This window comes from Carcharodon carcharias, chromosome 5 (assembly GCF_017639515.1).
Source record: "Carcharodon carcharias isolate sCarCar2 chromosome 5, sCarCar2.pri, whole genome shotgun sequence".
NCBI classification, from domain to species: domain Eukaryota; kingdom Metazoa; phylum Chordata; class Chondrichthyes; order Lamniformes; family Lamnidae; genus Carcharodon; species Carcharodon carcharias.
The window spans coordinates 151,932,961-151,957,989 of record NC_054471.1 but is presented as its reverse complement, the minus strand read 5'-3'; the positions used below and the strand labels follow the sequence as shown (position 1 = coordinate 151,957,989).

The 25,029-nt window shown below is 38.9% G+C and overlaps 1 protein-coding gene across 20 annotated transcripts in view; it reads right to left on the bottom strand.

The window, feature by feature from the left end:
* The window catches only part of snap91a (synaptosome associated protein 91a), a 216,495-nt gene that overhangs the window by 28,463 nt on the left and 163,003 nt on the right, over window positions 1-25,029 (bottom strand). For 10 of the 20 annotated variants that reach the window (XM_041187597.1, XM_041187601.1, XM_041187596.1 and 7 more), the window contains 8 exons: window positions 23,822-23,852; window positions 19,400-19,509; window positions 15,444-15,544; window positions 13,359-13,517; window positions 4,678-4,779; window positions 738-1,043; window positions 405-488; window positions 154-225 (listed from right to left, as the gene is read on the bottom strand). In XM_041187597.1, coding sequence (XP_041043531.1) covers window positions 154-225; window positions 405-488; window positions 738-1,043; window positions 4,678-4,779; window positions 13,359-13,517; window positions 15,444-15,544; window positions 19,400-19,509; window positions 23,822-23,852 — 965 coding nt within the window. The remainder of the gene's footprint in view (window positions 1-153; window positions 226-404; window positions 489-737; window positions 1,044-4,677; window positions 4,780-13,358; window positions 13,518-15,443; window positions 15,545-19,399; window positions 19,510-23,821; window positions 23,853-25,029) is intronic. The other 10 variants (XM_041187607.1, XM_041187608.1, XM_041187614.1 and 7 more) reach the window with 5 other exon arrangements.

Here is a 25,029-nt window from a genome sequence, read left to right as displayed (position 1 = left end):
ATCAGAGGTGAAAGTTAGCGACTATCCACAAAGCCCAAAATGCAAGACTATTTTTTTTTTAAAAACTGCTTTGTTCATACTGATAGTGTCACAATCCAATTGAGGTTGCACAGTTGCCAATCTTATGTGCTCAGAAAGAAGAGGAGGACTCACCGGATAACAGATCAGCAGTAAGACTACTTTCAGGCAAAGGGGAAGCCCCACGAGAAGGGGTTGAAAAAGCATCTTTGGAAAGTGAAAGCAAATAAACATCAAAAATTAAAAGACAAATTAGTCCCTTTTCCAAAAAAAATTTCATACATATTTTCAGTTAAAACAGACTCCAAAAGATTACACAAAACATCTGAAGTTTTCTTGGTGTCTGAGGATTTCAGACAGGAAATAGGCATTTTCCTGTTTTGTACCTGAGGCAAACAGGTCTACACTAGGACCTGCTTCTGGTTTGGGAGTTGTGGATGCATTTGGTTCAGGAACAGAATCAAATAAATCTAAGAACAAAGATAAGATGCATTAATTCTCCTGACCCACACGAAATCTGTGCACTAAAAGTATACATTTTTTTTTAAAAAGCACATCAACAAATCTATTAACACAAGCTAATCTCTGACCAGGATTATGTAAGTTTGCTCTAAGGAACTTATAAATACTTTTGCAATGAGTTTACTAAGCATTAAAATTTACTTTGCTGAATTATCACCGCCATAGATCAGAAATGTCAAGATAAAGAATAAAATTACCACCAAAAATATCAAGAACAGGTGCAGTGGTGGTGACAGTAGTATCAGCAGTTGTAGTGGTAGGAGCAGTAGCAGGAGTAGTAGCAGTCGCAGTAATAGTAGTAGTAGCAGTCGCAGTAGCAGTAACAGTAACAGTCTCAGTCGTTGTCACGCTAGTTGTTGTGCTGGTAATGGCACTGGTAGTTGTACTGGCAGTTGCACTGGTAGTGGGGGTAGTTGCAGGAACGCTGGCCTCAGCAGGCTTCATAGCAAAAAGGTCCAGTTCAGCAGCAGCCTCTGCACTACCTTCAGATGGTGCAAAAGGGTCTTTGAAAATGGACAGAGGTGGGAAGAAAGAGGGTCAGAGGATGGAAAGTTAAGGGTTTACAATCAAGAAACTAGGGTTAACATCTACACAGCAGCAGAGTGGATTATTTTTCCAAATAACAGTTACGACATTTCATTAACCCTAATTACATATTTTTGTACAAGTTTCAAAAGCTGCATTTATAGAAGGATTAGCTTACACTAACAAGCAAATAACATTTTATACATTCTTCTCACAGCCAACTAAATTATCCCACAATTGCGAGCGCCACACCAAGTCAAGAAACTGTACTGTAAATTGCTGATTAGATAACTTTTAATAAGTTTAGTGATTTAACACAAAGGCTCAAAAGCATTCCTTGTTCTAAAAATATTTCTATTATTTTAGATTTAAATGAAAGTTTAGCATGTTTGAAAGAAAGCTGATGGCATCAGGTTTAAGAGGTGCTTTTGTGCTTGACAATGTGATGAATAATGGTACTGTCTTAGCAACAGTGGGATAAAGAATACTTTGCCAATTCAGAGCAGCCCTTGACCATGAGCTGAATTTTAGACCTCAAATGGAGGCAGTAGGATTGGGAAGGAGGAGACAGATTTTCAACTTATAGCCCAAAATTGCCACAAAGTTAAAAACACCCATTGCAGATCCTAGTTGGGAAGCTTTCAGATTTGGTCCTCTCAATTATACCTGAAAGCTGCAGATACCAAATGGGTGCTCTGTTGTCATGGATTTACATGGCAGAAAACTGGCTGGCTTAGACAAGGCCAGGAAGGTACCTGAGGCATTATAGACAGGAGTCAGTATGGCAAACAAGGACAAAAGTGATGGAGTGAGCAGGAGAGTGTTGGCAGTATAAATAAAGATGAGTTTGAAGCAAAAACAGGTTTCTGGGGGACAGCAGGCTAGTAAGGAGGGGCTCACTTTCAGTGAGCTGCATGAAACAATAAAACCTGTTGGGTGGGAGCAGAAGGAGAGCAGGGTAGAAGTTGGCCAGAGATCTTTGTGGGGTTAGGAGAATACACTTGCTGGACTTGAATTTTTTTTTTCAATGCTGACCATTTCCTGAGTGACCGTGTTGTCTTTTTAAGGACCATGGATTAGGCCGCTCAAAAACTATTACCAATCGAGACAAGCAAGCATGACAAAGGCTCCATTCATTTGCACATTAAAATTGCACAAGGTCCTACAGCTGAAGTAGGACTTTCATTCAATATTCAAACAGCCTCTCAGCTATTTTGGGAAGGGACTAAGGGCACACATTTAAAGGCCTGCCCAAAAACTGGACAAGACAGGCAAATGAGGATCCGCCAGAATTTCCTCAGCCAATCATCTGTTTTACAGGCTAGAAACAGTTAGCCGGTGGTTGAAACTTATTATATTTTCAATCACTAAGACAAGTCAAGCATTGCCCATCTTCACATTTACCTCAGACCCCATGCTACCTAAATGTCTGTTACCTTCAAATTGAGTGTTCCAAGCTTGTCATCCCTCAGAAACCTGAACTTGTTGAAAACTCTGCTGTATTTATCTTGTATAGCACTACCTGCTCACCCATTGACCTACATGACCCAAAATGGCTCCCTGTCTCCAATGCCTCAAATGCATCCCTGGCCTCTCCCCTTCTGCAAACCTGTTCCTTCACATCACCACTGTTCAGAGACCCCTTTGCCAATTGTATCCTTCTCCAATAGGTTGCTTTGCTAATCTCCTGCTTCTTAAAAAAGACTTGCATTTATATTGCAACTTTCACAACCCAATGCATCCCAAAGTGGTTTATATCACTGATACTTTTGAAATGTAGTCACTTTTGTAAAGTAGGAAACGCAGCAGCCGAAATGTGCAATGTGACATTGACCAGGTAACTTTTTAACCAGTGTTGATTGAGGGATGAACATTGGCCAGAAACCTGGGAATAACTCCCATTGTTCTTCAAAGAATGCTCCAGTAGCTTTTATGTCTACCCAAGTGTGCAAACGGGGCCTCAGTTTTAATGTCGCATCCAAAAGACAACATTCGAACTGAGTAGCACTCTCTCAGTACTCCACCGCAATGTCGGTGTAGATTTCTGTGCTCAAATCTAAGATGGGACTTGAACTCGCAATATTTTAGTTCAGGGACAAATGTGACTAATTGAGCCAGAGGCCAAGCTTTAGGTTACCCTTCTAACCCCTCCTTTCCCATTGCAATTTCCATTCACCAAAGCCCAATATTTACATCAAGACAGGAAGGGCTGGGGAGTGCAGTCATGGGATGGTGGGGTGGGGTGGGGTGGGGGGGTGGGGGGGGGGGGGGGGGGAGAGAATCCTGAAAGCCCAGGAGTGCAGAGATCCACGCTCAACAACAGGGGTTCTGTATCATTTTCTTTTTCAGTTTCCTGCCCAGAAGTCAGCCAAATTGCTAGGCTGGCAAGCCATTCGCAGGAGACTGCCTCTCAGGGCTGAGGGTGATGGTTCCCAGCTGCTGGGAGAGATTGAGGCTTGCTGGGAGAAAGTAAGGGGTGGGGGCAAGGGTTGGAAAGCTGGCAATCTGGTTGGATCAAGGCTTGGTAGAGGAGGGAATAGTCAAAGCCCAGCAGGGTGTTCGAGACTGGGAACTGGAGGAGGGGTGTCACCAATTGTGGCAGCGATGAGAAGCCACAACCAGCACCTGGGAGGCTGAAGACTTCCTTGAGGGACCAGGTGAGACTAGTCCTGCTCCTCTTTGCTCTTAAGGAGTGCTCTATAAAACACTGACTTGCTGGATCTGTCGTGTCTCTCCTCCATTTCACGAGTCCTAGAAAATCTGGCCAGCTGCTGTTAATTTTGAATCAAGCTTCCAATACACAATCCATAATTGAGATCAGTGAAGTTCCTGTAGAAGTGCATAAACAACTGCTTATATCAATCCTCGTGGGTTTTTGCCAACCTCATGCTAAAATTATGAGACAACATAATTTTGTCGGACAGCCCGACAAAATTAACTGCATTTTTGGCTTTTTATTAAACAAAACTGCACAGTGCTCATAAATAAAATTGTGGACATCGATAGAAATACTGTGCAGGTCAAAATCAAATGAATCACTTCCATCAGTTACAGTTTTAGCAAAGTAGATATAGTGGTAGCAGGATAGTTTGTCATTTAGACTGTGCTACACTCTCAGTTAGCTGGTAGAGGATGCATGACAGGAAGCTGCTGGCAAAGAGTAAATTCATTGCAGGGGGAAATAATGGGGAAGAGATGTTGAGAAAGGGGAGGGCAAAGAAAACAGGAGAAGAAAAGCAGTCCAGGAAACAGTGGTGACTTGGGTACTCAAAAACATTAATAGGTTTCAGACCAATATGAAATAAAATAAAATAGTGTTACAATTTTATGGGATGAAAGGAACATAGAAGAAACTGCTGATAACAGACATCAATGATATTTTGCTCTGCATTTAAGGTTGGAGAAAAATGTCCTTACTTAGGAGATTTATAACACCAGATAGCTTTTTCTTCTCCTTTACAAACAAAGCAAAATATATATCACATTTTATACTAAAAAATTGAGTTAAAATTATCTGAATTCTCAGATTTTAAGAGAAATTCCATACAAATAAAGAATGACCAAAAATTGTAGTTGTGACAACTGCAAGTAAACTAATGATATGAGACCCACCAGTTCCAGCACATGCATCAAGCGCTGCTGTTGCAGGGGCTGCTGTTGCTCCTGCCCCTTCAGATGCTGTTGATTCTTCAGTAGGCGAAGCTGCAAATGCATCTAAGATGCATTACCAACACCATTCACAACAGAAAATGGAAAGAAAAGCAAAAAGAAAGAGACAGGGATATATAGAGCAAGAAACAAGTCACAAGTCTGTAAGCTAAAGGCAAATCAAAGTCTCCATTACAGTATATAAACTTCCCAAAACTAGAGACACAAATGTTGGAATTTAAGCCATGCAAGAAATCACCTGGATTTGGGGGCAGGGAGCATGGGAACAGGGAAGAGATTTTCTATTAGATAACCAGGATAAACAGCATACAAAATGAAAATATGCATCAGTATGTGCATTCTTCTCTTTGAAGTGTGCATCATTTTTACTTTCTCATTTTAATAACTTTATTTTTAGCACATTAATGTATTCTGGCACAATGATAAGCTAAATGTTTGCTTTTATGAATTAAGTGATTTGTTGATATAAAGTTAGCAAAATGGTAACAAAATAGGGAATTAATTTGTACACTACTGTAGACATCAATTTACAATTTGCAATTAAGATAGCTTTGAAGCTGAATAATTATTCAGGTATGTTCGCTGATGCAAGTGATATGGTTCATAGTTTTCACTTTTATGTTTCATGGTTGTATTCAAAGTGAAGGATGATGGCACTATTTTCAACTTCACAAAGTTACATCCTTGTAAGACACACAGGTCAGATACAACAGAGCACCCATTGCTCTTGCAATATACCTGAACCTCAAATTAAAGAATGATGAAAATTGGAACAAAAATCTTAAAGTGTTACTAATTTGTCAGAGCCACCCAAGAATGGCAGGTCTGAGATGGGGTAACATTTCAATGCACAAACAAACCTAATCAAAATCACAAATAACATCCTATGCAGCTGTGACAACAATAAACATTCATGCTTCTCATCCTTTCTGCACCCTTTGATTTGGTTGATCCTCCTCCAATGCCTCATGCTCTCTCTCATACAGCTCAGTGGTTCCATTCCCATCTGTCATGTCATAGCCAGAGTCAGCTGCAACAGTCCTTCTTCCTGCTCCTGCACCATTTCCTTTGGAATTCCCCAAGGTTCTAGCTTTGGTCCCCACCTATCTCTCATCTATATGCTGTACCTCGGGACAATAACCAGAAACACATCAGTTTCCATGAATCGAAGCTTCACCGTTCTACCTCATCTTCGCTGTTTTGGATTTGTCATGGTGCTCATCAGACATCAAGTATTGGATGAGCAGACATTTTTTCCAAATGAAGTACTGAGGAGACCAAAGCCATTGCTCTCAGTCCCCATCATAAACTCCTGACTTGGGCCACCAACCCCATCATAGGCCACAAAATTTCTCATCTTAGTTTTAAACTGTGTCCCTTAGTTCTAGATTCTGCCATGAGGGGAAACATTCTCTCAGAATTTACCCCATCAAACCTCCTCAGAATCTTGTGTGTTTCAATAAGACCATATCTCATTCTTCTAAGCTCCAATGAGTATAGGCCTAACCTGCCCAACCGTTCCTCACAAGGCTACCCCTTCATTCTAGAATCAGCCTAGTGAACTTCTCTGAACTGCTTCCAACGCAGTATATCTCTCCTTAAGCGAGGAGACCAAAACTGTATACACTAGTATGGGTGTGCAGTTTCTACACTCCCTTTAGAATTATATCCTTTATTTTACATTGCCTCCTCTTATTATCCTACCAAGTGTATCACTTCGCACTTCATCTGCCACAGTGTCGTACTGTCATGCTGTAATAGTTGATGCAGCAGACATTCTAGGATCCTGTTGATATATAGACATGCAAAACTGCCCTCTATCAGCTTACTTCACAAGTCAAAATCCTGCCAGCCAATACAATATATAAAGTGTATCATCTTTACCCTTCCCCAGTCTTCTCCACCCTCAACTGCAAAAGGCTTTTAATTGACTTGTGTCACTATGGCTGAGGCCATCTGTTCCGCTGCATCCTTCCATAAGACCATAAGATATGGGAGCAGAAGTTGGCCATTTGGACCATCGAGTCTGCTCTACCAGTTAGATCATGGCTGGTCTGATAATCCTCAACTCCACTCTCCTGCCTTTGCCCCATAACCCTCAATTCCCTTACCTATTAAAAATCTGTCTATCTCAGCCTTGAATATATTTAACAAACACCCCCCCCCCCACCCCCCCCGCCCCAACACAACCTCTACGGTAAAGAATTCCACAGATTCACTACCCTCAGAAAAAAAAAATTCCTCCTTATTTCTCTCTTAAATGGGTGACTCCTTACTTTGAGATTATGCCCTCTGGCCCTAGACTCTCCCACAAGGTAGAACATCCTCTCAGCATCTACCTGGTCAAGCCCCTGAAGAATCTTGTATGTTTCAATAAGGCCCCCTTTCATTCCTCTAAACTCCAATGAGTACAGGCCCAACCTACTCAACCTCTCCTCATAAGAAAATCTCTCCATATCCAGGATCAACCCTAGTGAACCTTCTCTGGACTGCCTCCAATGCCAGTATATCTTTCCTTAGATAAGGGGGCCAAAACTGTTCACAGTAGTCTAGATGTGGTCTAACTAGCACCTTGTATAGTTTTAGCAAGACTTCCCTATTTCTATACTCCATTCCTTTGAAATAAAGGCCAACATTCCATCTGTCTTCCCTATTAGCTGCTGAACTTGTATTTTAACCTTTTGTGATTCATGCACGAGGACTCCCAAATTCCTCTGTGCTGCAGCTTTCTGCAGTCTTTCTCCATTTAAATAATATTCAGCTCCTATATTCTTCCTGCCAAAGTGCGTAACCTCACATTTTCTCACATTATATTCCATCTGCCAAGTTTCTGCCCACTCACTTAACCTGTCTATATCCCTCTGTAGACTCCCTTGTGTCATCCTCACCATTTGCCTTCCCACCTATTTTTGTGTCATCTGCAAATATGGCAATATTACATTCACTTCCCTCATCCAAGTCATTTATATTGTAAATAATTGCGGCCCAGCACTGATCCTTGTGGCACTCCACTAGTTAAAGGTTGCCATACTGAAAATGCCCTCCTTATCCTAACTCTTCTACTAGTTAGCTAATCCTCTATCCATGCTAATATACTACCCCCAACACCATGGGCTCTTATCTTATTAAGAAAGCTTATGTGCAGTACCTTATCGAACGCCTTTTGGAAATCCAAATATATTACACCTGCTGGCTCCCCCATTATCTATCTTGCTTGTCACCTCAAGGGATTCTAATAAACTTGTCAGGCATGATTTCCCCTTCATGAAGCCATGCTGACTCATCTATATGCTCTGCTATTACATCCTTTATAACAGGCTCTCTAACGTTTTTCTAATGACTGATGTTAAGCTAACTGACCTATAGCTGCTTGTTTTATGTCTCCCTCTTTTTTGAGAAAGTGTATTACATTGGCAATTTTCCAATCCTCTGGGGCTTTTCCAGAATCTAAGGATTCTTGCAAGATTACTACCAGTGCATCCATTATCTCTGCAGCTACTTCCTTTAATATCCTAGGATGCAGCCCTTCAGGTCCAGGGGACTTTACAGCCTTTAGCCCCATTAGTTTCCCTAGTACTTTTTCTCTAGTGAAAGTTATTGTATTTATTTTCTCCCCCCACTTTTGCCCCTTGCTTATTTAGTATTTTTGGAATGCTATTAGTGTTTTCTATCGTGAAGACTGAAGCAAAGTATTTATTCAATTTCCTGGTTCCTCATTATTACTGCCCCAGCCTCATTCTCTAAGTGGCCTATGCTCACTTTGTCTCTCTCCCTTTTTATATATTTAAAGAAGCTCTTACTGTCCATTCTTATATTACTTGTTAGTTTATCCTCAAAGTTTATTTTCTCCCTCTTATTTCTTTGGTCATCTTTTGTTGGATTTTAAAACTTTCCCAATCCTCTGGCTTACCACTAATCTTTGCCACAATGTATGTTTTTTCTTTCAATTTGATACTGTTCTTAACTTCCTCATTTAACCATGGTTGGTTTATACCCTTCCTACAGTCTTTCTTCCTCACTAGGATATATCTTTGTTGTGAGTCATGAACTACTTTCTTAAATGTGTCATTGTTTATCAACTATCTTTTCTGCTAAACTCCTTTCCCACTCCAGCCATCTCTGTCCTCATTCCTTTGTAATTACCTTTAAGTTTAGCACAGTTGTTTTTGACCCAAGTTTCTCTCACTCAAACTGAGTGCTAAATTCTACCATGTTATGGTCACTGCTTCCTAGAGAATCTTTTACTCTGAGGCCATTTATTAAACCTGCCTCATTACACATTATCAGGTCCAAAATAGCCTGGTTCCTGGTTGGATCCACAACATACTATTCTAGGAAACTGTCTGGAATGAATTCTTGCTCGTGGCTACCTCTGCCAACTTGATATCCCCAAGCTACATGATGATTAAAGCCACCCATAATTAATGTACTGCCTTTTTCACATGTCCTCATTATCTCCTGATTTATTCTCTGTCCTACAGTATAGCTACTGTAAGGGGGCCTATAGACTACTCCCACCAGTGTCTCCTTCCCCTTGTTATTTCTTACCTCTACCCATATGGATTCTATATCTTCCAATCCAAGATAGAATAAATACAATAGCAAGAAACTATCTTGTACTAACAAAGCCTCCCTACCACCCTTTCCTTCCTGCCTGTCCTTTCGAAAAATCACATACCCCTGAATGTTTAGTTCCCAGCTTTGATCTCCATGTAACCATGTCTCCATGATGGCTGTATGATCGTACCCATTAACCTCTATTTGTGCTATTAATTAATTGATTTTGTTACTAATACTATGTTCATTTAAGAGCCATTAATTTTGCCTGTTTACCATTTTTCCCCCTTTGCTGCTTTTTTTTAATGCTTGTACACTGTCCTTTCCTGTCACACTCCGGGTATCATTACCTAAATGGCTGCCCTGCAACGCTCCCATATGCTTTTGCTTTGTAAGCCTAAGTACCCCCTTTCCAGAACCCTCCCCCAACTCTATTTAGTTTAAAGCCCTCTCTACGGGCCTAGTTATTGGATTTGCCAGGACACTGGTCCCAGCATGGTTCAAGTGAAGCCGGTCCCACCGGAACAGCTCCCTTCTACCCCAGTACAGGTGCCAGTGGTCCATCAACTAAAACCCATTCCTCCCACACCAATCTTTCAGCCACGTATTTAACTCCTTGACTTTATTTACCCTATGCCAGTTTGCCCATGGCAAATCCTGAGATTATTACCTTGGAGGTTCTGCTTTTTAATTTAGCTCCCAACTGTTCAAATTATTTCAACAGAACCTCCTTTCTAGTCCTATTAATGTCAATGTCCTATCATTGGACAATGAAAACTGGGTCCCTCCCCTTCCACTCCAGCCCTGAGAAGATGCCCTTAATCTGGCACCGGGGAGGAACACAGCCTACGGGACTAACGCTCACGGCTGCAAACAACAGCATCTATACCCCTAATTATACTGTCCCCCTACTACTACGTTCCTATTTCCTCACCCCACTTGAATGGCTCCCTGTATCACGGTGCCATTGTCAGTTTGGTCATCTTCTCTGCAGTCCCTGCTCTCATCCACATAGCTGCAAGAACCTTGCAACTGTTGGACAATTGAAGGGGCCAAGGTTCCTTGAACGCTACCCCCAGGTTCCCATACCTGCTTCACCTGCAGTCACACCCTCCTGTCCCTGATCACAGACCAAATTTGAATTACCTAATCTGAGAGGTGTGACCCTTCCTGGAGCAAAGTGTCCAGGTAACTTTCCCCCTCCCTGATGTGGTGCAATATTTGCAGCTTGGATTCCAACTCCTTAACTCTGATCCAAAATTCCTCAAGCTGCAAACACTTACAATAGATGTGTCCAACAGCTCCTGCCATCACTACCGTATTTTATTTACTTCCCTTCTCTAATCTCACAAAGATAAACTTCCCCAAGGTTTCCACCAACAGCCTTAGCCCTGAACTTACATCTTTATCTATCTCTTCATATACCCATTCTAAGTTCAACTTGTCCACAAGATTCGCCATCCATTTGCTCAACTCTATTCTCACTAAACTATTGATCAACCAACTTTCCTTCCAGGATTTCATGTTAGTGATATTGTAAATGGATTCCTCTCCTCTAGTACCGCTTCCCTACTTTTCAAATTCACTGTCACCCCCTTCTTCAAAAAATCCACTCTTGACCCCATTCTTCTTGCAAACTACTACACCATCTCATCCATGACTTACATCGAGCCATTGGTGGACTAGGAGCCAATCTTAAACTTCTAATCCTCATGTTCAAATCCCTCCATGGCCTCACCCCCTTCCCTATCTCTAACCTCCTCTAGTCCTACAACCCTCAGAATTGCATCCCTCCAATTGTCATCTCTTGTGCACACCTGGCAGCTTTCAGTACACTATTGCTGGTTATGCTTTCAGCTGTAGAGGTTCCAAGCTCTAAACATCTCCAATTCTTCATCTTGCTCTCCACCTTTAAGATGTCCTTTAAAACATATATTCTTGATCAAGCTTTTGATCACCTATCCTAATATCTCCTTTTTTGGCTCAGTGCCAATTCTTGCTGGTCAACAGTCCTGTGAAGCAGCTCGAGACATTGACACATTAAAGGTGCAATATAAATGTACAGTGCTGCTGTTGCCAATTTATACTAGAGTGGGTCCAAACTGCATGTTGCATGCACACACGTACCTATGCTATGATGAATGTATGGAAAATCTTAGCTAGTGCCTGCATGGCAACATGTAACATGCCATTAGTTAAACGGCATTGACAAGGCTCCAGATTTTAATGGACTTCAATTTAACTTCTCACCTGGTAGTCATTTTTGGATATTAAACAGTTTTTAGTCAACAAAATACATGTCTGTTGGTTTTAAATTAGAATTAAAAAGGAGCTGCTTAAAAAAAAAACTACTAAGCAGTATTAAAGACTGATTGCCCTGCATTGTATTGATTATGTTTCCTTGAGAGCAGAGATAATTGAGCAACCACATAAGGCATATTTATGACATTTTTGTTGAGTGATTTGTTCCTCTCACAAACATTGGATTTAAATGTTATATTTTGCACATAAGCAGTGTTGGTACATTAACTTGTTTAGGTTATCAGATAAAATTTCAAGGATGCTTACTCTTTACAAGAATGGAATAAAAATGATCATTAAATAAATTATCAACTGAGGCTAATTTTGTGCCTGGTCAAACTTTTGAACCCACATCGACAATCTAGATTTAGTAGGAAAATGAATGCAACCAGAATTGTTAAACTGCAAAGAGTTGTATTGCAAGTGAACAGGTTTGAAAATCATGTTACTTTTCAAGCAAGTCTGATTTTTATGGTAACAATATTACAATAGCTGCAGGAGCTGTGTTTCCATTTATTTTACACATTCTTTGGTTTAAACATTGATTGGTCCTACTTTATCAACATAAATGCATTATGACAATATATATTTTGGATCAACCATCACCATGCTATGAAACAGAATTTTAAAAAAGGACCGAGCACTTGGAGGTGAGAAAGGAGCAGCAGGAGGAAACCCAGAAAAATAGGCTTTCCAAAGTCATTCAGAATTTAACAGCAGGATCTGATCAGCACTTGGTCTCTGTTACCAAGCTGCAGCCATCCAGAGCGAGGGGCTTATTGGCTATTGGGCAGGTCGGCCCTCGGAACAAGACCACAGCCAGGGAACAGAGAAAAGCTGGGGAAGATTGGGCAGGATAGGCTGGACGTCATCAGGGACCACAGGCAGACCAAAGGCTGGGATTGGGGGAGATTGGATGTTAGATGAAGATTGAGAGCCAGAATTGGGGAGATCAGAGATTGGAGGCTTTGTGGAGGAGATCACAAAGCTGGTGTTGGAGGGCACGGGATGGAGAGGGGTTGGTTAAGCAGGTAGATTGGATCCAGGTGGTAAAGGTACTCATCTCCAGGGTCTTGCAGTTTCGCCTCAGTTTAGCTGTCAGATTTCCTGAAGCCCCAAAAACTCAGTCAGCCAGGGTTAAATTGTGAGGCATGATACCTCTTTACAATATTTAAATTGTCAATCACCTCCTGCGAGGGAGTTAGCTGCCTGCCCCTGCTAAAATTGGACAGTTTGGGTTTAAAAGTTTCCCCAATAACTGCTTCTTTCTCCAAGTTAGTCTGCTTGACTAACTTCCCTCGCTCAGGCAGAAGCCCCGGTTCAGAGATTTGCCAATCAGACTAGCTGGCACCCCACGTAAAATTGCAGATAGGTCAGCAGATAGGCAGGAAGCTGGCAGGGAGGCCACCCAGGTGAATTTTACACCCCCTCCACCTGTAAACCCACTAGCAGGGAGCCGTAAACTTCTGCCCGATATGAATAGGTACCAGGTTGGTTCACTTTAAATAACTGTAAAGATTTTGAAAAGATTCAGGTCATTTCACTTCACAGTAAATATCACCAAATATTCACAATCACTACTTAATTTAAATCTTAAGTTTCCATAATCTATACATATAACAGCTCAACATGAGATATTTCCATATCAGTTGTAGCCAAGCAAAGACTACAGAAGTTACTGAAAATCTTAACGACAAAGCTAAGATCCCTCCCATCATGGAGATACCAGTATCACTGAGACGAGATGCTAAAACACCTAAACTGACCTCCAAAAAGATCCAGATCAGTGGTTGTTGCTGTAGTAGCAGCAGCAGGTGTAGCAGTATCAGCAGTTGTAGGAGGAGTGGTCAGGGAAGCCTCTGCTACAAATGGATCAGAAGGTGGTGCCTCAGAGGCATTAGGAAGGGCAGGAGAAGTCAAAGAATCTGTATTGCAAGTGTCAAAAGTAAGGAGGGGAAGAAAAAAAGAATAAAAACAAACATTCTCTTGAAGCCAGATTCCAACTCTGTAGTTTAGTAAGCATCGCAAATGTGCGAGAGATGACAGCTTGTAAATATTAATTCAAATGAAACACATTAAACTACTCACCTTCACCCAAGAGATCTGTTGTATCCATTGCAACAGTGCAGAGTAAAAAAAAGTGTAAAGAGATAATGGTTCAAAAAAGGATGCCTTGTCAAATGGATTTCTGGAACAGTTTTCATCTTAATTTAACTTAGCTGCTGTATATAATTTAATTGCCAAGAATATTGAAAACAATGCAACATTCAACATTATTTCATCATGCTTTTTGCCTTCTACCCACAACTTATCAGATTCTTGCAGATTAGGTCAGTTTATTGAGAACTGCCCAGAACAAAAATGCCACTTCAGTGCCATGTCAATTTTCAAAATAAGACGACAACACAGAAAGCCTTTGCTTCCACCGTTTACATCATTGACATTGTATATGTAATATGATGTTATTTTTAATTACAGAACAAAGCATCCCTGCAGGTGAGCCTGAAATGATAGACGTGTTAAGGTTTCGAATGCATTGTGATCAGCTCAAAAAAGGTTTAACAGAAATAATTTTCTATATTCTGTAGCTTAAGAAAAACAGTTGAAGCTGCTTGTTTGTGCCATACATGTGGAAATATGATTTTGATCTCCATTATTTCTATATGTTAGTGTTATACAATAGAGTTAAGGTAGTCCAAGATAGTGTACTAATTAGTACCAGAAGACATTTAAAATTTATCATACAATAGATAAAGTAGCTTTTATGGAAGTCAACATTTTTCTTCTTGAAATGCCATGTCAGGATATCCCTCATTTGTATATTTTAGAAACAATTACTGACAAAACCATCTTGCTTAAAGCCAATTCAAGCAAGACAAAATTATCAGCCTATCCTTTGCCATGGTATCAGGCATTGCTGCAAGTCAGTGGGTAACATCAAACTACAGTCAACACAGTTAACTACAAAAATGACAAAAGCAAATGAACTGGTGGCTAGACTGATATGAAGATCACAAACATATTTTTATTTGAACAATAGCAAACTGTCAAATAATAGAATAACTGGTTTGTCACCAGAACTTTATTTAAGATGGTTATTCTACCCATTCTCTTCACTTTGCGTTTTACTTCTATTGCTATTTCTACCCTTGCTATATCAGGCACAAACAATTTACTCAATACAACCGAGTGAAATTCAGCATAGAGAGATAAAAGCAAAGAGCAAAAGCTCTTAAGTGTTTTGAAATGGAGCTGCTGCTTGTCATTTAAACCTGCTACCCAATTTGATTAAATAGTCTGAAAAACATTGACAGTCATAAAAGAATGAGCAAGGTGATATTTTATTCTCTTAAGTGGGATTTTGTTTCATTATTAAATGAACCCACTTAATGTTGCTAGTATTTAATACAATACAAAAATCTTTCAACCTTCAAAATATATAACACGTTGATTATGTAACTTGAATATTGGAAATTGGTTTAAATCACTTAATGAGAACATACTCAAACCATAAACAAAACAAAACTAATTAAACGTTTTTACAAGAGGATAGTTTTTCTTCCTATATCACATTTTTATTTTGACTACAGACCAACTTTTTTTGTATCTAGATTTAAGTAGATTAAAAAAAAAATCTGTACCAAAGAACTGCGCCAGCAACTACACAATACAACACTCATTCCAACAGAAACCCTTCTCCAAAAATCAATAGTGGCAAAGAGAAATAACCAGGAGGATTCAGTACCAGCCACCCATTTATTGATTTTCTGAGTCCCAAATTGAAAGCACACAATCAATTTAAGAATATTTTGCCAGCAGGTTAAAAGTAGTTTGCAATGCACCATTCTTACCTCCCCAAGCACTGGCTGGTGGATTAGCAGCCACTGTTGATTGCACTGTAGATGTAAAATCTGGTTGTAGATCAAGAAGATCACTGGACAATTTAGATGCACTGAAGTAGAAAAGGAAACACCATTAATAACTATTTCAAACTATCAAAATACTTCTTCCATTCAAATTCAGGTACTTACTACAAAATAGGTGCAATTGTAATAAACATGTAGTCCTTCCTTAGAGCAGACACTGATATATCAAATGGTCTTATTGCATTTATTATTACAATAAAAACACTTTTGAATAAAATCATTATCCTCAGAAACAATAATTGCAAAGACTTTGGGGACTGTCATCCTCTGTGCTAAGCCTCTGAGTTCTATCTGGATATATTATTCCCCAAGTGGTGTTTGTAATAGGAGTCCAGTTGTGCCCAAGATGTTAAAAAAAAAGGTCAAAATGAGGTGCTTGAGGGGTGGGGGAAGGGGTGGGGAGTAGTAGGTTAAAGCAGTATAGAATTAAAAAGGTCATTTATATCTAAAAATAGTTTATTTCATTAATTGGGGCAGTTAAACCATATATTTAGGTACATAAAACTGGAGCAGTTGCACTTTCTGTAAGTGTTCAAAAACAAACATACTGAGCCCTGTTATACTGTTCTATCATTAATTTGGATTCAGAAACTCAATGCAAAATCATTACATTTGCAAGCGGTACTCAATTCTGTGCTGTAGCAAAGTCATACGGACCCAGAAAGTTAACTCTGTTCCTCTCTCCACATATGCTGTTAGGCCTGCTGAGTTTTTCCAGCATTTTTTGTTTTTATTAAGATGATTACAGTTGCTTGAGGGATTCTGTGTACAAAAGGTTAATGCTGCAGTAACCCTTGCAACTCGATTACATAAATTGACTTAAGATTAGCTTGGAGAAGATAGCACAGCTAAGTGCCAGCTATTCTTGCAAGGTGGAAATGGTAAAAACTAGATACGAGATTGTAGGCATTTAAATATGGCTACATAGATAGTGACAGGTGTGTCACTGCATCTATATTTTCCTGTTCCCTTCTGAACTTTTATTCCTCATTTACATCATGCAGCACAATAGGAACCTTGAAGGATTTGTCTGCTGCAAGTTCATTTGCAACAGCAAGTAACAATACCCTAAGTGAAGTTTGGCAAAGAAGCATTGCATAAATATAATAAAAATGGCACTCTCCAAGCAAAATAAAGTAACGCCAGGAACAATATACAAGTAAAATAATGTTAATTACATTAATGTATTTAATATTAATATTTCTTCCACAATAGCACAGGTTTGGAATCAACATTTGAAACTGCAACCCTGCTTCAAGAATCAAGCCTCAGCTGAACAAACCAAGGGATTAAAAGCAAGGTAAGCCGTGGGAATCAAACTCATGAACAATGTGAATTTCAGAACAGCGCCGAATTATAATCTTTGCTATACAATTAAGCTTGCATATAGTACTGCAGCTTCTCTCAGGCATTTTTCTGTGTTGTGAGATGCAATGCAATGCAATGTGCTAATATTAGGCCTGAACACCAAAATACCAAATTCCCAACAAAAGCTTGGCTTGAGTTGTGCCTCACAATTTAGGGACTAATATACCTTCTGATAATAAGTAGCCGTTTTTAAAAATTGTGAGCCTCGTAGCTAATGTCTTCTTCCATGCGGAATGCCATATCAGCAACTCTTTAAGCAGGGCTAGCTAAGTAGGAACTAGGAGCCTGTTCTTATTTTTTCCTCTGTTGCTTAAGGGTTTCAAACTGAATCACTTTTGCATCAAGTGACTGCAGATCAGCTAACCCAAAACAGGTTAAATTTGGGTGCTTCTGGTTCTGTCAATACCACAACAGAGACCAGATTAGTTAACAAAATGAAGAATAATGTGCCAATACTCAGATCTGGTGGCATCTGTGGAAAGAGAAAATGTTAGTTTTTCAGATGGATGATCAGTTCAGATGAAAGATCATTTACCTGAAATGTTAACACTTTCTCCACAGATGCAGCCTGACCTGTTGAGTATTTCTAGCATTTTCCATTGTTATTTCTGATTTTCATTATCTGCTTTTGTATCAGTTAAGTAACTATTTCTATGGTTTATAAAAAACTCCAATTTTTCTAAAAAACGTGACAAAAAATTATTTTATCTATGATGGGCTAGTTTATGAACTTTCGTTTTACAGGTCATGGTAGATAAAGGGTTAAGGTTTAAAATTTGCCTCAAAAGAATACAGGTTTTCAATACAATCCAGGCCCAGTCGAGCGGCTGACATAAGAACTAAGGGGATATTTTTATGTAAATTGGAAATCTGTTTGCATAGAGTACTGTATTCAAAATATGGTTACTAAGTGTCAAATGAATTGCTCCGGGTGGGATGGGATATTCTAGGTAGAGGGTCGAGCCATTCAATTCAAACATAAGTTAGGAGGCATCTTTGAACTTTACTGTTAGTGGCAGCTATATTTGCTCAGGCAGTTTTCAAGTCTTTGCTTTCGAGAATCAAGGGAACGCTTGAATCAGTTAAATGAAATGGAAGCGGGTGTGTCCCCTCCTAGCTCATTAGATGGATAGCTCTGTAGCCCAAAGCTGTGACATGGGTTTATATTTGACAGCTTTTACCTGGTTTCAGAACCATTTGAAGTCAAAATGAATCACAGACAGGCTAAAAATGCTGGTTAGTCAGCAGCTAACCACTACATAGGGATAGTGTTTCAATGCTCAGTTTCTCATGTTGATGCAGAAATAGTGACTTTGTGGTATCATATGCTAAGGAGACGTAAGTAACAATCAATGAAAATCTTGAATTTGCTCGTGCTATTGTTTAAATGGTTACAATTCAATTCATTTGCCAACAGATTGTACCTAAAATGTTTAAATTTTTATTCCATCACACTCCTGACTTGTGCTTTGTAAATGATGGATAGGATTTGGGGAGTTAGGAAGTGAGTTACCCACCACAGGATTCCTATACACTGACCTGCTCTTGTAGACACAGTATTTATGTGGCTGGTCCAGTTCAGTTTCTGGTCAATGACAACCTCCAGGACGTTGATAGTGGGGGATTCAGAGATGGCAATGCCATTGAATGTCATGGGGCAATGGTTAGATCCTCTCTTGTTGGAGATGATCATTGCTTGGCACTTGTGTGGCACGAATGTTATGTGCCATTTGCCATCCCAAGCCCGGATACTGTCCAGGTCTTGCTGCATTTGGACATGGACTGCTTCAGTCCATAATAACTGAAAAAACCTTAAGTATAAAAACTCAAAAACATAACCCCAATAGCACAGGTAACTCTATATGCAAAACCTTTAAATACTTTCTCCTAGGTACATTAACATATTACTGTGCATTACCCTATACGGCTCTACATAGTGTGCAAAAAAAAAAGTGGATGCACTCCAGTGATATAGCCAAAAGCTCTCCACATTATAAGTTAGTTGTCCAAAAGACACTAGTGTATTGTGTTTGCTTTCAAACAGTTAAATATATATAAAATTCTCTCCTAAATGTTGCCCAAAGTCCATCCTTAAAATAAGGTGAATCCCACAACTTGGCCAACACTGCCTTTTTCAAGTACTTAATTTCCACCATTTCTTTTTCAATGCCTGGGATAAATTTAATTTTCATGCTAATTACAACTTTGAATTCATCTGCAGCTAAAGATCATCTAAGATTATGCGGGAAAACTGATAAAACTAATTTCAAATAGGAATTGACATGTCATCAATGTATCTGAATAAGTTTACTTTGGAGTTGCAGCTTTACTAATTTGCATGCCACTTGTAAATATGATAATTACATATAAAAACATTTGTATCTCTATAGATATGTTCCAAGCTGACAAATATTTTCACTAGATTTAGCAAGATGCAAATAGCATAGAAAGACTAAGAGCCAAAAGATCCAGCAACATTACAACAAAACCTTCCAGATTAAGGATAGACTCACTTTGTTGGAACTACAGAGGGTGGGGGCGAAAAGAGATCGACTACTGCAGATGTATCGGCCACCTTTGCTGGACTAGAAGTGGGAGATGATCCTGTGTTTTCTGGAGAGCCCTGGAAGGAGAAGGATACATAGAAAAAACCTTTTAAGTATGTAGTGAAATCTGTTTATTGAACTCACTATTTGCACAACCATGAAGTCTGAATCTCCTCAAATTTTAACTAACTCAAAATATCTTTGTAAAGTAATTTTAATGAAAGGAAACCTTCTGAGCATTTGAGCTCCAGAACCAACTACTGTCAATTTCCCATCATCTCAGGAGGAAGATCTGGTTTTTGCTTTACATTCAACCATATTAGACTTCTCAGAGATCACATTAAACCAAACTAGTCCAGTTCCTCTCTCAAATATAGTACAGTAATTTAATAAGCAAACCGTTACACTAAAACTCTGGATTGGTTCTATTACTGCAGATGTATCTTTCTACACAGCTCGTGAGATACTTACTCAGATGTCAAAACCACAAGGTGCATTAATTTTATATTCAGAGAGTTGATTGGCATAGAAAATATTTTAAATACTCAAGCGTGCAAAATGAATTTGATTAAGCTTGCAGATTCCCAATATTCAATTCCCACAGCTCTAGTAACTTAAACACAACAATAGTTTGAGCAATAAAATAGCAAAATGATACAATAATTTCCATTATTTTCATCCATTGTTGAAATGGGCTATTAAAGATTTGTCTTTTGACCCTCAAAGCAGTATTGGTGTTGATCTGCAATTGGACATATTTTAATTATTTATAAGTATAGAATTTGGATTTCGAGCATGAATAAAGTATTCCAAAATTAGCCAAAAAATCATATATTTATGAAAACAACAAATGCTACTCAGCGTCACATCCAAAAAAATACAAGCACTTTTATAGAGAGCAGAACAAAGAAAATGTGACCACTCTAGATCACTTTAAAACATATCCTTGTAACTAACTATAGAACAATGCAGAATGCTGTTAATATTCAGTTCAATGAGTACTGAAACCAGCACAAGTGAGTGTTGACACATGCCTGCAGTTTTGCACTGATTTGCCCAGTGGAACTCTGTTGTACAAGTTTCATAAAGTTGCATGAAAATAAATCTATTTACAGCAGCTTTACTAGCACCAAATTCAGCCCCTGAAAACACTGAGCTCTAGTTTTGAGGAATGGAGTGGTTCTATATTAGAATCACTATGTCAGCTCCTATATAAAATCCAAAACTGATACATTTAATGATGTTGAGAATTGTTTGGTTTACATTCACTAACTTGTAAGAACTGCATGATTGAGATCCAGGGCTCACCGGGAACCATTTTAAAAAAAAATAATTCAAGGGATATGGGCATCGCTGGCTAGGCGAGCATTTATTGTCCAATGATGCAGAGCTACATCTCATCAGTTTCTCATGTAGCAAGCTCAACCATTATACCAAATTATATTGCTGGGATAGTTGGATACATGTACGATATCATGCTAAAACTGTACTGTGCTCTTGCCAAACAGCACTGAATACAGAGTTCCTTTGGTCACCGAGGAAACACTATAGTCATTGAGGTGATATAGAGAAGATTTACAAGATTGTTTTTTTAGTGTCAAAGGGTTGCATTATGAGCAAATGGAGAAATAAAGGATTTAAAGTGAGTGACAAAGAGAATTTCTTAAAATTTAACTAATAATTTGAATCATTTATGCAAATGAACAGCTGAAAAATGATGCTTGCTACTGATAAATGCAAGCAACTGCAAATTTAGTGAAGTAACATACAAGTAGAAAATAAAAATAGTAGAATTAAGAGGCTTAATGGCATGAGTGAGTAATAATGACATCAATATTGTGGCAAACCAACTCAAGTTAATAAAATGCTGAACATAAAGCCAGAAAATGGAATGTAAATCTGCTGAATGCATGCTGAGCTTGCATAATCTGCAGTGGCCAGATTATACATCGAGTACTGTAGGCAGCCTGGATGCCACACTTTGGAAGATATTTAACAACACTCCAAAAACTGTACCAACAAAATAGCATTTATATAATGTCTTTAATGTACAAGACATAAACTAGATATTGAACAATAGCGATAGAAAGATTTAGGCAAGGTGGCAAAGTCAGACAGAGGGGTTTTGAGAAGGTTTTTGAAGGTGGGGGCTGGCAGCAAGGGTTGCGGGGAAACAAATTCTAGCCTGAAATTGCTGAAAGTTCTGCTACAAAAGATATAGCAGTGGGACAAGAGATACACAGAAAGGCAATGTTGGCTGAGCGGAGAGTACCCCAACACGCAAGATTGGAGAAAGATACAAGGAAAAAACATGAGATTGGCGAATCGTATAGTTAGTCAACTATAGGACTTAAAAATAAAAGCAAGGTGGGGAGGGTTCTGGTGAAGGGAGATTTAGAAATTTAAAGAGAAAGGTCACAACAATCTATGCTGGACTTTACTAAAATCGCTACACCAGAGTGGGACAGGAAGGGACTGTGTTTAACCATAATAGTGCATCAGTAAATAAGATCTATGCAAAAAAATGCTTTTTATCTGAATGCACAAAGCATTCACAAAAAGATAAATGAACAAGTGGCACAAAAAAATGGTTTATATCTCATCATCATTGCAGAGAGGCTTTTAAGGTGACCAAGGTTGGAAAATAAATATTCCAGGGTGTACAACATTTAAAAAGATGGACGGAATGAAAAAGGAACAGGAATAGCCTTCATAGTAAAGGATGACATAAGGGCAATAGTGAAAAAGGATTCTGATTTAGAAGATCAGGAAGTAGAATCAGCATGGGTGGAGATTAGGAATAACAAGGATCAAAAAACGATAGTGGGAGTAGTTTCTAGGCCTCCTAACAGTAGTTACACCATTGGACAGAGCATTAAGCAAGAAATAATTTGAGCTTGTAACAAAGGCAATATAATAATTAGGGAGACATTAATCTTCATATAGTTGGGCTAATCAAATACTGGAAGCTGAGTTTTTATAATGCTTTCATAAGTTTCCTGGAAGAATACAATGCGAAATCAACTAGGGATAAAGCTATTTTAGACTGAGCATTGTGCAACGAGGCAAGATTAACCAGAGAATGCGTAGTAAAAAATCTCCTAGAGAAAAAGTGATTAAAATACAATTGAATTTCATATTAATTTTGAAAGCAACATATTCCAGTCCCAAACAAGGAGCTTAAACTTAAACAAATCCATTACATGGATATGAAGGGAGAGCTGACTAAGATTGATTAGGTAAGTAGACTAAAAGGTATGGTGGCTAATAAGCAGCAGGAAACATTTAAATAAATAACTCAAAATGTTCAACAAAAAATACATTCCATTAAAGAACAAAAATTCAGCAAGCTCCATCCATGACTGACAAGGGAAGTTAAGAATAGTATTAGATTAAAAGAAGAGGCTGCAAAAAATAGTAGTAAGCCTGAGGATTGGAAGTATTTTAGAAACCAACAAAGGGTCAAAAAAAGTTAATAAAAAAACAAAAAAAAAATAGAATGAGAGTAAACTAGCCAGGAATATAAAAAGATTGCAAGAAATTTTACAAGTACACACATAGGAGGAGGAGTGTAAACAAAATAACGGTTGGTCCCTTAGTGGCAGAGAGCGAATAATTTATCATGCGGAATGAGGAAATGGCAGAGACATTGAGGGGAATAAAAGAGGTTGCTGCAGAGACAGTGGATGCACTGATTATGATTTTCAAAAATTCCCTAGACTTGGAAGGGTTCCAAAGTTAACAAATATAACACTGCTATTCGAGTGAGAAAACATGGAACTATATAGCGGACTTGAAATTTTAACTGTTTCTCTCTCCACAGGTGCTGCCCGACCTGCTGAGCTTTCCCTGCACTTTGTTTTTATTTCAGATCTTCAGCAGTATTTTGCTTTTACTTTTACTTCAGTTGATGGTAGCATACTTGGATTTCCAATTATGGTCCCACACAAAAAGGTTAATGTACAAGATAAGGGCTCATGGAGTTGGGGGAACATATTAGTATGGATAGAGGATTGGTTAACAGACAAGAAACTGAACATCAGGTAACAATAGTTATTGATATATGACCACATGATCTATGAAATTGATAGTATTAGGAACAGTTCATATGCAACACGTCTGATCATTTTTTGGGGCAGTGAAGAGAGGGGAAAATTATTTCTTATAATTAACTATCTGATGGAAAATATTGTTTTTTATCCTTAACAGAAATACATGAACAAAGTTTTTAGAAATACATAAATTAGGTAATCAAATTTTATCCAACATTAATTGTGCATTGGCATTGTACAATAAGAAGATTTCATCATTTCAAAGTTCTCTCTCGTGAAAAATAAAGTGAACATCCTATTTTGTACCTTCTATAAAATGCAATTCAATAATTATTACCATATTCCCCTGCGTTGGTGCTCCAGTAGTCCTAAAAGAAAATGAGAAGTGGGAGAAAGTGAATTTTTAAAAAAATGTTTTCATCTGCCATATACCACAGGGATCAATTATTACTGGTATGTACAGGTAGCATTCTTGACATTGCAAACAAAAGGTGCTTAGAGATGGCATAACATTCTTTAATCAAATATATTTGTAAGATAGGACTGCATAGTGATGCTGCTTGCTGGGGCATCAAAATGCAGCATGACAAAGTTAGTAGACCAGTTTTGATTCCGCTGCACTGTTTCGCTGTATGACTCCTTAGGGAATGGAGAAAGAGAAAACTAGTCCTTCCTGGGATGATCACAAGATACATTTTTTTGAAAGCCCACTTATTTTCATTCTCCCAGACTACCAATTCTTGGAGTATTGCTGAAAATAACAGAGACATGCTGTTAAAGCACGTCTTGTACTCATTAGGATAGATTCCTAGGAATACCAATTGTAAAGGGAACAACAATTGATACTGAATGAAAAGAGTGCCAATTTCTTGCTATGCATCAAGCAAACTTAAGAATGAGCCCAAGGCTAACACTTTCAGTCCTGAAAAGTGCCCAGTCTACTTCAGATTACCCTGGAAGGGGTAAGGTGTTTTAAAAATTTGAGCAACAGGTGAAGCTAGCCATTTCACACTGCTACTGTGCAGTACCAACATGAGTGGTACTTTCCACTAACAGAGTGCTGTCCTCAAGCCAAAAAGACATTCTGCCTATCACACGAATGAGTAATGTGGTATATGAATTTCAGTGCCAGTACGTAAGCAGTACGTCCCAATGACTAGTGGATCGTATCAAACAGCACATCTCTTCAGCTGTTTCCAACAGGCAAAGTACTGACCGTACCCAACCAGCCAACGCTTGCAAAACTCAAATCATAGTGTCCAACACTAGATGTGATTCCGCAATTGGACAGTGCCTGCTAAACAATTCTGATTGTGCTAAGAATTACACTGACGGCCAATTTAACATTATCAGTTGGGCTCGCAGTGTGGCTCACTTACACGTACTAGAAGCTACATATATTCAGACACAGGGCCCTATCCTTTGCAGACTTAAGGATTATGTCCATGTATTGCATCCCTTTCAACTAAACAAAAGCTTGGAGGGGGGGGTTGTGGGGGCAGCCATTCCCTGGTTCATTTCCCATGTCAATGCTTTGACCAGAAT